General features: G+C 33.3%; 1 protein-coding gene across 2 annotated transcripts; it reads right to left on the reverse strand.

Annotated features, from left to right (window-relative positions):
- Window positions 1–797: 797 nt before the first annotated feature.
- On the reverse strand, window positions 798–9,479 carry LOC114381433 (serine/threonine-protein kinase SRPK-like). Of its 2 annotated transcripts, none has more exons than XM_028340682.1 (4): window positions 8,999–9,479; window positions 7,261–8,223; window positions 1,802–1,849; window positions 798–1,710 (listed from the first exon to the last, which is right to left on the reverse strand). In XM_028340682.1, the coding sequence occupies exons 1-4, from the start codon at window positions 9,197–9,199 to the stop codon at window positions 1,282–1,284; spliced, it is 1,641 nt and encodes a 546-aa protein (XP_028196483.1). In that variant the 5' UTR covers window positions 9,200–9,479; the 3' UTR covers window positions 798–1,281. The 2 variants fall into 2 exon arrangements, with proteins under 2 accessions (XP_028196483.1, XP_028196484.1); XM_028340683.1 differs by having other exon boundaries at window positions 7,261–8,231; window positions 8,999–9,132.
- Window positions 9,480–14,376: the final 4,897 nt, after the last annotated feature.

Raw genomic sequence — 14,376 nt, forward strand, 5'->3', positions numbered from 1 at the left:
CACGAAAAATGTTTGCTCATATTGGACAGCTAAAAAAATGTCTTTAAATCTTCACGTGTATTTTTTTAATGTATACATGAAAAAGATAGAAATTAGATGGAAAATAAAGATAAACTACAGAACTTGTAATGTTATGGTTTTAATTTTTTATATTTAAATAATAAAATTGTTAAAACATCACTTCTCTACCATCAAACACATACATAAACTAGCATAAGATTGTTTTAATTTGCCTAGACTCAAGCTTGAGTCTTGAGTATGCAGTCACGCTACCATACACGTGGTCTAGAAAAAATCACTTCCCATAAAACAAATTAAAATGCATGCACACAAATAAAAAGGATTTGGCTTTTTTTCATATTTGCAGCCAAAAAATATATGGCCAATTATTTAGCCGATTATTAGCATCAGCTTTTCTCAATGAATTTAGGAAAGGAAAAATGGTTTTTATTGTAGAGAGTATGTTATATTTTGCAGACCCAACTAACGAGTTTTAAGTAACTTACATCAAGAATTAGTCTCTCAACTAGGATTTTATAATTACTGCATCGAAGTAAATAATACTAATAAATTAATAATGATAATCTGGAAAAACAAATCAGTAAAAACATGAAGCAATGAAAATTGATTTAACTGGCACAATCAAATAACATCAACAAAATTTACTTTAAGAACTTCATACTCCTCATTCCTAGTTTCTGTGCTCCTTCATTACTAGATTCTGTGACAGACCGTAACCTCGGTACGAGACTAATTTCCCCTCCATTTGCTCAAATATAAAAGGAAAAGAAACGAAATACAAGAAACAAATCCACCATTGATTTCAACATTCTTGTTACTATAAAATTAAAAATGAAATTACTAAGAGAAGAAACAGGACACAGAACCCAAAGACCAAAAATCGAAGAATGACTTGAAACATGTTTATAATAATATCATTCAGCATAAGAGTACATGATAATGAACACTGTTCACAAACAAGTCGATGGTACCAATTGACAAAGGCATCTTTGACCTATCGTAAGCATGAGAAACAAGGCACAGAGTATATCATAATGGTATTCTTAGTAGTGAGTTGTGGAAGACCTGAAAGGATTTAGCTGGCACCCGGCTTCAATCAAGTCCTACCCCATCCAAACCAGCAGTTCTGGAAACCAACCAAAGGCTAAACGAACATGCTCCCAAAACAATTCCCAAGAACATCAATGAATGAGGGAAATGTACAGGGGCACGCTAAGAACATACTAACTGTCACACGGGAAAGAGCTCCTGCCAGATGAACTACTTCAGGCTGCTGCCTTGGAAGACTTTCTTTGATGGAGAATGCATTAGTGGTTTTGAATCTGAATTGATAACAATATTTCCCATTCCTGCCTCCATGGCCTCCCTCTCATCTTTGTCCCTTTTCTTCTGATCCGAAGCAGAAGTTTCAGCAGCAGGGTTGTGATTAGAAGGCATAGATGGCTGCAAAAGGCGTGGACCAGCATTCATCCATGGATGGAGAAGGCACTGACCAGCTGTTGGCCGCTTCTCAGGAACAAAGTCAAGGATGGGAACCAAAAAGTCTGTCATATCATTTGCATCTTTCTCACTGAAGTCATACTTCTCCACGAGGACTTTATTCAAGGGCCAGAATCGCAACCGCCGGATGTGCCTTAAGTCACCATATCTATTAAAGAAATCACGGGAATAACGGCCACCAAGTGCTATCTGAGAATTATAATCCACAGACTCAAGTTAATCACAAACCAATGAACCATAAATATTAAGACCCAAGAAATGGATAGAACAATATTGTTACCTTACGTGGCATCATTCCAAGAAGTTCCATCATTAATGCTAAGTGGTCCTGAGATAAATTAAAAACAGAACACATATACATCAGACATTAACATCAAAACTGAAGAGCAAATACAAGTAAACTATTTCAAAATGTCAGTACTGAAAATAAAACCATCATAACAAAAAGAATGAAGTTACTCCCAAGCAAAGCATATTATTATGTAGACCTTGGAATAAATAAGCACATCCAATAAGTTCCATATGTAAACGGCACACAGATCAATTTGCCTAAAATAATCTATTCTTTTAATAGAAATTTTGCATAATACTTAGGCAGGCCAAAATTTAAAATGGAACAAACTTCAGTATGTCTTGATATTGTAGGAAAGGGATGTTGGTGGGATTTACTTTGGACTATGGTGCCACAACCCGCAAGGTTAAGCTCTATTCCTTGCTGGTGATATGAAAGCCCATATCACATGTTGGAGATGTAATATAAAATCATTCATGTGTCTTTCACCTAACAACTTACATTTTTTCAATAGTATGTTCACAACATTGTACTCACAGCCTGTGACCATGAGATCTAAAGTTCAATCCTTGCAACCCTCATTCTTCCAATAAAATGTTGAATTTTAGCACAAGAGTTCTTCTGGTCATTGTCCACGCCACAGGTATGAAGAGCTCTTGTGTGTGGGACATGTTATGTTAGAGATGTAATATAAAACAATTCATAAGTCTTAAAATAACCACTTGAGTTTTTGGAATAGTATGTATGTGACATGGTATCAAAATCTCTATGATTAATGTAGCCTATAGTTCAATAATCCATGTTATCCTCATTCTTTCGTGTTTCATTAAAAAGTTGAATTTCAGCACAAGATAAGTATGTTTATGCATTTTCCATGCTTTGAGACAAATATCTTTTACATTTGGGTATGTTAGAGATTTAACATAAAAAAGAAAATAATATAAAATAAAAGCATTAATGTGTCTTCACCTAACAGCTTAAGCTTTCAAAATAGTTGGTTCATGACAGAATTTTGCCTTCATCTAAAACCAACCACTAGGGTATCTAAAAAGATTGGCAATCTCCATGTCACAGTTGCAGTCTGCAGTCTGTCTTGATATTATAGGAAGGGGACATTGGCGGTTGGTGGTTTACTACGTACAGGCTATTATCACATAATGCTTGGGCCAAGCCCTCTTCCTTGAAAGGAGCTGAGTTTTGTATATTGCTTTTGTGCTCTTCTGCAGGGAATTATTTCAATGCTTTGAAATTTCATAATGAAAAATTAATAGGTGATGAGGTTACTCCTACTATGAGGGGCATTAATGCATTTATATAGGAATGGTGACCTCCTGGATTTAACTTTACTTAATGGCTAGTTCACGAGGTCAACTAACAGAAAGCACACAATTTCCTGCTTTAGACAGATTATGTTACCAAGCATGGATGTCAAAAACTCAATGCACATCTTGAGGTTGATTTTCAAACTTGTGGATCATAAGGTTCATGACTCAATGCTATCCATCATAGGTTGGTTTTCAAAATGCACCATTTTCACTCTCTCAAAGGGTGACTTGCAAATCAAATTGAATTGTGAAATTAATGGTTATACTGTTCACAAAAAATTGGGAAGATACATTTTGGCATCTTGTCTTAGAACTTCAGCTTAACATGTTTCTGATTAGCTCTTTCCACTTTAAGAATGTCTGGATAAATAACCATGCCTTTCTCATTTTCTCCCTAAGGAGAGATTTCAAAGCTATCCCATCATTCCACACCAGCCAAAGGCATCACATGACAGCATATAAAAAAAAAAACAAATAGCCATAAACTTTAACATCCTTGCGTCCGCCAAACATTCAAACTCAATAAAGAACGGCTCCAAATTATCCAAGGAAACCTAAGCCAAAATTCATTAAACACACCAAAGGCCAACTCCATTTATAATTGCCTGCTGGAGCTGGACTAAGTTCCTATGCAACTAAATCAACAGCTGTCTTTGAATTTGAACAACACTTTAAACATCTATTAACATTAAGATTCAAGAAATAAAATCTTGTTAGGTCTAGAACCCGCAAGAAATTATGAGCCTTGATGCTATTTAGTGCTACATTACAAGCAAATGACTCCACTTTAGAGGGAGCTCTGAAATTTGGATTTCCAAAGGGCTTCTCAATAATGAATATCTTTTATTTGGAATTTAGGAAAGAAAATGGAAGGGCGTACAAGTTAACACAGCTGAAGAGGATGTAACTTTCAGCAACATCAATTCAACCCATAATGCTAGGTTCAGCAACAATATGCTTAAGAAATTATATGAAATACTAGGCATTAACTCTTTATTGCCACTAACTACTATTTTAAGTGATAATGTTCTACAAAGTACTCATTTTCTTGTTAATGTATCACCCTAATAACTTTTACTTGGATAATTCTCCAATCTCCACCCCCATTTTATTTTCAATTTCTCTCCCCACATGTTCAATTGCATTCTGTTATACATATAGTCTATATTAGATTTTTCTACGTCACCCCACCTTTAATTGAGATTATCCCCTACACTTCACCACACATCTATTCATTCCATGTCACTACACATCCACTTTAAATTCAGTTCGTAGAAATATTATTTCTTAATACCCATCCTAGTAGCAATTTTTTTTATAGAGCCATAATGTATCAATAAAGTAATAGGATATCACAGGTGCTGCAGATCACCAAAATTCACTTCATTTTACCTATCACCACTTCATCACCTAATTCTACAGGAAAACCTTACTATAACCAGAGTCAGTGCTGTTAAAAAAGTGGCCATGTAATCACCATGGCTGATTATGGTGGCAGGTTTTTAACAGGCCACCATTCTATGGCAGTGGCAGAGTGGGTTCCGCATGGCAGCCACTTTTCATGTGGAGCCCATAGCAGAAGCAGCAGCCATGATAGAAATGGCGTAATCAAAGAAGATAAAGATAATAATAAAACAAAAACGAGCAGCAGAAATCTGATGGGATAAAAGAGAAAAGATGGGTTTGGATCGTCTAACCCAATGTAGTCAAGATCGCTAGTTAAATCATGAAATCACACAATTTTACAATCTTATGGCCGTCTACCGAGATATATTATATTCCTTTTAATGATAGAAATACAATAATATTATTAAGGAAAAGAAGAGTTGCAAGGAACAAGGAGGACAAAAGCAAGGCAGAAAAAAGCATTTGTAAAATTAGATATTTTAACTTAAAAATATTTAGACAATAATTGTAAAACATTGGTTATTTTCGTAGCATGCTGGAATCCAATACACGATGGTCATGATTTTACAAATGCCAAGACTAGAAGTTATGATAACCAATTTGTGTTAGTCAATGATGTATCTGAAATATCAAAACTCAGTTTCCAGTACAGCCTACATATTAAAAATAATAAAAATAAAAATAAAAAACTCCATAAACTAGCAACCTGATTGTATAATTACATCAGTAAATGCTCTTACAAAGACCTTCAATTTTAGTACTATTAAGCAGCTCTGAAACAAGGCATTTTATTTTACTCTATTTCATTATTTCACTCAGTTCTTGGGCAACATTTCTGGGAACATAAATTAGTTCTTCCTTGTCAAGTGTATTTGTGTTCAGTGGTATACCAAACTCATTAAAAGGATATTTTAGAGCTGAAGTACCTCTGACAGAATTTAGATTTAACTTCTATTCAATGTTTAACCCATGGTGTTTACTAATGTGTTGCTACTTTCCATTACTAATATTCAACAAGACTAGATAACTTTTCAACAATAACAACAGCCAAGCGTTTTCCCACTAGATGGGGTTGACTACAAGGATCAAATGATGTTATAATACTCCGTCATAATGCATTTAGAAAAGCTTATTTAAAACTCATTTGAGCTTATCTTATGACACAAACACTTGTGTAAGTATTTGGGAGAGCTTACAAGAATAGCTTATGATATGTCCACAAGTTTTTTTTTTGGTAAATGATATGTCCACAAGTTATTTTCAGCTTTTTTAGTATGCCCTTCAAGGTATGTTATGAAAACAACAAACAACTTGTATGAGAAATGGGTTAACTCCTTTTCCTCTTTGATTATAAAACAACTTATGATAAGCACTTAATTAAGTTGTTAGCACCCATGTCTATAAACAAATTATTGACTTCTGATTCTAAATACTTAATAATTGTTTCACCTATAGCTTTTCAGTCTCCCTCTACTTCTAACGCCTGGCCTACCAACCATCAATCTAATCTCCTTATTACTAGGGCTTTTACTGTGCTACCCCATTCTTTTTCCCAATGCTTACATTCCTAACCTATATTGTCTAGTAAGGCAGCATAACTTTGTAAAGAAATTTGTCTCATTTCCCATTTCTCTATGTTAGAAGACACAACTTATCCTCTCTTATTTACTCCTCTCTAGTCTCTTCTAAAATTCTTTGTTTACAACAAAAACAAAAATCTAAGTAAATTGTTGCTACATAAATGAAAAAAAGATCTTCCAAGACTGGGCTAGTCAGTTTATGTTCCACTGAAAGCTCACCAGGATCAAAGATGCCAATAGCCAGTTATATGTGGCCTGGAATCATACACATCATGCCCTCAAAAGCCACTACCATATAAACAAGGAAAGATGAAAAACTAACTTCATGAATAGGATATGGGATGTTCCACACAATGAAGCATAAATAATTTGCTTTTTTTAATCAATGATATATTGGATGTTACACAATAATTAAGAGTAATAAGTGTTGCACTCATTGAGAGCCATATATGGTTTTGATCAAGACTTGGGCTTTAACTGCAGCATTCTATGGGTTAAAATTAGGTGTTTTGGTTTACTGATAGTTTAAGATAAAGGGTTTTCAGTGAAGGGGTTTTACTTCAGTCAGTGGTTCTATTTATGGTTTCTATGATATTTGAGCTTTTCATTGCAGGTTTATTAACTTCAGTTCTGAAGTATGATTCACATTAAGTAGTTTCTGCGTTAGGATTCAAAGACCTTCATGAGTTTGAACTTCAAAAAGTCCATATATATAGTCCTTTCATTTACTTGGATAGTGCCACATTGTTCCTGCAGCCCATTTCATGATCAATACCAGACTTTCACAGATCTGATTCAACCTTCATCAAATGTACCTTACCATATGGCATATCTTTTATCTAGTCTGCAGTTTTCAAACACCCTAAGTTTGTGTCTAAACGTCACAAGAAATCTTATTTCTTACTTTTGTTGGGGGGCAGAGGGGGGATATGCTAGCGAAAAAAACATAGGCTGATTCCAATAACTGGTAAGGATGGCAATCTCAAATTATTATTGAATATGTTATAATTTATATATTTCATTAAATTCCAACCCTCTTTTTGAAAAATCAAGGACCATGGAACCTAAAATTTTCACTTCATGGAGTAAAAATGATCAGGTAGAACATATAAAGAAGTAAACAAAATACACATACCTCATCCCTATCAAAGTTCTCACCACTGTGAGGATCAAATAACACATCTCCAGTTGCAAGCTCAAAACAAATGCAAGCAAAAGACCAAAGATCTGCAGACGTAGAATATTTTGACCCAAGGATCACCTCCGGGCACCGATACTGTCTTGTCTGAATATCATTAGTAAACTGTTTATATGTCCAGCAGGCATTACCAAAGTCCACTAACTTGCACTTGAGATCAACCAATGCCAGCAGCTTCTGTCTCATAGAGCGGCTTCCTCTTTTGTTACCCTGCTCTTTCAACTTTGTTGCATCAGCATCGGATAACCGACTAGTTCCTGCAGAACTAGAAGCCTGTTCTCTTGCAGAACTCGCATTGGGAGACAACTCCACAGCCCCAGAGGTTTCAGCATTACCCTCAACTCCTTCAGAAGCTTCCTTTTCAACACATCCATGGGCTGCTTGCTTAGCTTTTCTCTTAATCTTTTTTTTATGATTCTTAATCAAATCCCCATTCAACGTCTTCATATCTTTCACCCCTGCTGACTCCAGTGCCATCTTATCTTTACTATCCGGAAGAATAAGCTGTGCACCAGACTTCCTAGGATCCTTAGACGGATCAATTGTCGACAAGAGCAGGATGTTTTCGGGCTTCAAGTCAGTATGTATGATAGAAAGCTGCTTGTGCAAGTAATCCAATCCAACCAGAATATGAAAGCAAATCTCCTTAACCATGGCAATAGGCAACCCTCGATAATCTGAGTACTTAATAAGAGTCAAAAGATTGTCCCCAAGGTACTCAAACACCATGCAAACATGCTGCCCATTGGGACCAGAATGCTTGAAATGGTCCAAAAGCTTCACCACACATTTCTTATCATCAGGATCTCCCTCCGCAATCTGCTGCAAAATTTTTATCTCATCCATGGCCGCCTCGGTGTAGTGCTGAGCACTCTTCTGAACTTTCAAAGCCACGTATCTCTGCAGATCTCCACACACAAAAAACAACAAAAACAAAACAAGTCAACAAAATTCGAAAATCAAAAACTGCTCCCAGTTTAGTGCCAAACCATCGCCTAATGCCAATAATCTCTTCTATTGTTTCTAGATTATACATCAATCAAAACAAAAAACAAAACAAATCAACAAAATTTGAAAAACAAAAAATCACTCCTACAATTTAGTGTCAACCGTTGCTAAACGCCAATAATCTCTTGTAATGTTTCTAGACTAGAAATTAATCAGACTAAAACAAAAACCAAACATGTCAACAAAATTCGAAAATCAAAAATTGCTACTATTTTAGTGCCAAAACCATTGTTAATGCCTATAATCTCTTGTATTGTTTCTAGATTATAAACTAAGCAGACTAAAACACAAACAAAACAACTCAACAAAATCAGAAAAACAAAAACTGCTCCTAGTTTAGTGTCAAACCATGGCCAAATGCCAATAATCTCTTGAATTGACTCTAGATTACAAATTAATCAAAAAAAAAAAAAAAAAACAAAGCAAGTCAACAAAATTCGAAGAAAAAAAATTGCTCCTAATTTAGTGTCAACCGTTGCTAAATGCCAATAATTTCCCGTATTCTGTCTAGATTGGAAATTAACCAGACTAACACGAAGCTGAACTCAAAAAAGAGAAAAACAAAAGAATTTCATGAGTTAACCTAAAACAACGTATTAGGGAAAGAAAAAAAAAGATCCCAAACAAAAAGTTTAAGAGAGGGAGGGAGAGAGAGAGAGGAACAGACAGAATGTTTGGTGTCCCAAGCGAGCCAGACAGTGGAGAAATGGCCCCAACCGAGTTTACTCTGAACGACGTAGCGACCGGCGTTGAAGGTGTCGCCGATTCGGACGGCGTGGTAGCCGCCGCGGCGGTAATCTTCGGTGCCTTCGTCCTCGGAGGTGAAATCGCTGCTGTCTTCCTGGTGCTGCTGGTGCTTGTCCCCCATTTCATTCACTCATAAACCGAAACAATTAGGAGAACGAAAGAACAAGAACACGAACAAAAAAGCACGCACTGTGTTTGATAGAAAGAAAAAAAGAGGGGTTTGGTGTTTTTGAGAAAGAGAAGGGAAATGAGCAAGAGTGGGTTTTCCCTGGTTAATTTAATTCAGTGAGGTGTCTTCTTCATCCACACCACAACAACATGTATAGTATACTCATTCCAATCCCACCCCCCTTCCCTTCCCTTTTTCATTGCACCCCACTACCTCCTCATGTGTCCTACCTCTCTCTAACATAAAAAGATATATTCAAATAAATTATTAGCTTTTGTTTTGGCTTTTATTTATTGGCATTGTTTGAATTTTGATATTGGTATAATGTAAAGTATTTATTAGCTTTTGTTTTGGCTTTTATTCAAATATATGGTGATTTATTTATATATTCTCATAGAATTTAATCAAAATATGTTAAAACTATTAAAAAAATTATGTTATCATCTAATTAAATATTAATATTTTTTTATTTTATTATAATTGCTTTAAAAATTTAAGGTAATTTTTAAGTAATTAAAAATATTAAAAAAAATTATATCAATAATACATAAAATTTAAACTCCATGCAGTAAAAAAAAAACTCTATTAATATTATTATCAACTTAATTTCCAAGTTTTCTCCTGTATAGTCTGTTGCTATTATTGTTAGTATTAACTAAATTAGGAGTAAAGTACCAAATTAGTCCCTCATTTTTTGAGACGCTGTCAATTTGGTCCCTGAGATTTAAGAAATATCAAAATGATCATCGACTTTACATTCCGTTTACCACGTTAGTCCCTACCGTTAGTAGTCTCCTAACACCGTTAGTAAATGTGTGATGTGTCACGTTAAGTGTCACCTGGACGCACGTGACAAGCGTAATTAGGAAATAAGCAAATGTCATAATTTTAAATATTATATTGGAAAATGAATAGTCAATTTTTGTATATAGTGTCAAATTGATCCCTAATAATTTTCAGTCTAATTGAAAACGTGATGAATTCCCTCTCACTATTTTCTCCCTCCTATGGTTGAAGGATAGCGTTCTTGTGTTAGGTCCACGTCGATCATCGTTCTCCCAGTGGTGGTGGTTGTCGTTCTTCGTCACCCTTCACTGTTCATTGACGCAATCAGTATTTTTGTGTGTTCCACGTCGATCATCCTACAACTACACAATATGTTAACATCCTAACTTCTCTGTGCAGAATCTCCCGTCTCAACCTTAGACCAAAGTATGATATTGGTTATAAGTTGCACCAACATCAATGCCTTCATCAACCCACGAAAAGAAATTACATCGATTTACATCTTGCTGCACAACACAAAATACCCATGTTCAATCTTGCACAAAAATTAGAATACAAAAAGTATCATTAACATTACTTACTTGTGGTAATGGACAAGCATAAAACAGTCTCTCATTACTCCTTGTCGTCCTTGCTGTTTGAATGATAGCTCTTCTACGACAATAGCAAAGACGGTTTGACGTGACATTTCCCCTTGTGCTTGAATTAACAGACATGATAGACCACAAAATAATAGAAGAAGAATTACAAAGATTTTGAAAGATGAATAGGAGAAGAATAGGAATTGGATGAGAGTATGAGTAGGAGGAAAAATGGAATGAAAGCGTGAATATTAAAGTAACCGTTAGAGTTTTAACATTTTGGGAAAAAGGATGATCACCTAAATTATGTCATTTTAGTCCCTTTAATGTCAATTTAGTCTCTCCTTACGTGACAAGTAGAAGAAACGATGACACTTAATGTGTCACATCATACATTTACTAACGGTCTTAAGAGACTACTAACAGCAGGGAGTCAGGGACTAACATGACAAACGAAATGTAAAATTGAGGATCATTTTGACATTTTTTAAATCTCAGGGACCAAATTGAAAGCCCCTCCAAAAGTGAGAAACTAATTTGATACTTTCCTCCATAAATTAGGCTTTGTTTGTATTTAATGTCAACAAACATTAAGTGAAAGTGTTTTTTTTTTCTTTTTGATAAACGAAAGAGAGATTTGTATTGCATTCAATCTCATCCCTTCGTTTTCTCAAGAAAACTGCTAGGAGTTTTACACACTGTCAAACAATTGAAGGCTTAATTTTTCTAAGGATTGGCACAAAGATTAAACTTGAGAATGTCCCTTGAATTTGTTAGGGTACTTTATGCATACATTTTTTTATATGTAGAATTCTATAAATAATCACTCACATAATTTCGGACATGATAATGCTTAACCAAATCAAATCGATTGATGTCAAATTTATCATGTATAGTCCACAGCTACATAAGCCTCTTTAACGACGAAGTCAAAAGACGTTAACGTCCTCTAAAGTAAACTTTGGTGCTGAAGTTACAAGTAAACATCGTCCGGTAATGATGAGTGTTTAAGTGGAGTATCATAAGGTGTATGATATAATACAATATAATGAGTTAAATGATAAATCTTATATAATCAAAATTTATTATTAATAAGATTTTAAAAATAATTATTATAAAAGTCATAATATATTGTGAATGAAGGATAATATAAAAAAATTTATTGAATTGATGTATAATATTTTTTTTTCATATAATGTATATAAATATATAAGAGATAATGGCAGCAATGTTTTTTAGAATGTCATGGTGGGATGGCAGCTTATCATTCGCGTGGAAAACAGAAAAATACTTTTGTGGAGGTTTAATTGTAGTACAAAGTGATTGGGCTATGCAAAAGTGCTTACGCTGTTGAAAACCAAAATGACAGAATTGTTAAATAAAATTAGTTTAACCAGTTTAATTGAGTATATTAACTTGATAAAATATTCTCGCGTAAAATATCTTCCCAAGAAGAAGTTTAGTTAGAATTGGTCCAGCCAGAAAAGGCATGACATTTAACTAATCACTTTTTTCTTTTGTTTGTAGTGATTTGATGTTAATGGTCTAATGAGATTTATGACTTAGCTGATTATTTATTTTAAACAGTAAAATATGAATACCAACTATTCAATCATGAAGCTAAATATAGTCCTCGGCAAATCTAATCAATCATTGATCCTGATTTGGCTTGGTAAAACTATTTATCGGCCATCAGGCTTATCAAATTAAACTCTCGAGTTAACTCGTTAATTCTTACGAATTTACGAGTCCACTTGTTCTGTGTGAGTTGACTCTCTTGACTAAACTCTTTTTTTAGTAGATTTTGGATAAACTCTAAGTAAATTCGGTAGACTCTCGAGTTTATCACCGAGTTAACGAGTTAGCAAGTTAAAAAAATAAGACTAAAATGCAAGTCATTTTTTATTATTTTGTGTTTAGCATTCAACGTATCTTCATTTAGTGCGTTATTCTCAAATACAAAATTTCCACCTTTAATGATATTAAACTTTTGTTCTCTAATAACATGAAATCCTCGATGAGAAATGATCTACCACTACTATAACCTCTACTCTACTAGTGATGTATTATTATTATACTTGATTATTTAAATATTCTGAACTTTATGATTTACTATTTTGCTTTATTATATTTGCAATGTTTAATTAGTATATTATTTATAAATATTTTATTATTATTTTTATATGAAATAGACTCTTATGAGTCTAAGAGTTGAGTCTACGGGTCGAGTCTATAAAATTCTCACGAGTTTATGTAAACTCTCGAGTTTGATAACCTTATCGGCCATCACTTTAATTATTAACTTCTAAACAATGTTTATGTTAATGGTAATAATTTTAATAACTAACGAAATTTTCTCTTCTTTTTTTTTTACTTACCTTTGTGAGGGTATTGATTCTTCCTTGTACTTAACGATTAATTGTAATAAAATAAGACGCTTATATTAAATATTAATTATTGAAAATCTAAGATACCAATTAAAGAAATTTTTATAATCTAGATTAAATTATTTATTTGGTTTATATAATTTCATAATTTTTATTTTTTTTAGTTTTTATAGTTTGAAAATAGTTTTTTAGTCCTTATAGTTTACATTTTAATTCTATTTTAGTTCTTATAGTTTTTTGAAAGTGGTTTTTTTAATCCCTATAGTTCATGATTCTTACTTTTTTAGTCTCTATAATTTTTAAATTACAGGACTAAAAGAGAATTAAACTATAAATTATAGAGATTAAAAAAACACTTTTAAATTAAAGGAACTAAAAGAGAATTAAAATATAAATTATAGGGACTAAAAAAAATACTTTCAAACTATAAGGACTAAAAAGGTAAGAACCATGAAACTATAAGAACCAAATAACTAATTTAACCTATCATCTATTATGAAATGCAAAAATAAAAACAGAATACCGTGTATACTTGATAGTTTATACCTAACTCAGATTTGAAAGAAAATATTATAAAGAAATTTAAAAGGCAAATGTTACCAATATATTCTAATACCCTTTTATTGTTGTGTTTGGTAGTATAAAATAAGCTAGAAATTGAATGGAGGGAATAGAAATAGAGACGGTAGCATGTGTTTAGTTTAGAGTACAAAGGTCACGTATTTACAAGAATTCACCTCCAATAGTTAAATTGACATAGAAATAACTATTATAAGTTCAGAATGATCTGCATCCAAAGTAATGAGACGATAATACAAACATGTTAGTAATAAATATTTGTGTTGTTTGACAATAAAATAGAGATTAGAGGAGTTTATAAGTGGTGATTTTTATCGTGTCTTACTTTCTTATTAACGTGACAATTACACTGAAAATTGACATGATATTTGTGTCTGCTTAAGAGTGGTGAGATTACTTTTTCTCTTTAATTGTATCATTTGTTCATACTTGTCCTATTCCAATGTTTGGTATGATATTTGTGTGAAAGGTGAAATATTTATAAAAGATTCTTCAACGTTTAAATATAATCTTAACTTTGAACAATAAATAAGAATAATAAATTTGAATGAATAGTTGTCTTTTATTTGAAAATCTCAACAATATAAATATACAATTTTTTTTGGACCTTAGGTCTCGTTAGCATATTACCAATTTGATAATTTGTCTCTAAGTATAATTAAGGTATTTAACCTTTTTGTTGCCTTTGATTAAGGTCATTTTTGCCTTATAAAGGATCGATATAATATTTACTTTCCTGAATAAACTCTTCCTTTTCTTATTGTGCTCAAGAACCTCGCACCGTTACCCCATCGTG

This window comes from Glycine soja, chromosome 13 (assembly GCF_004193775.1).
Source record: "Glycine soja cultivar W05 chromosome 13, ASM419377v2, whole genome shotgun sequence".
Taxonomy (NCBI): domain Eukaryota; kingdom Viridiplantae; phylum Streptophyta; class Magnoliopsida; order Fabales; family Fabaceae; genus Glycine; species Glycine soja.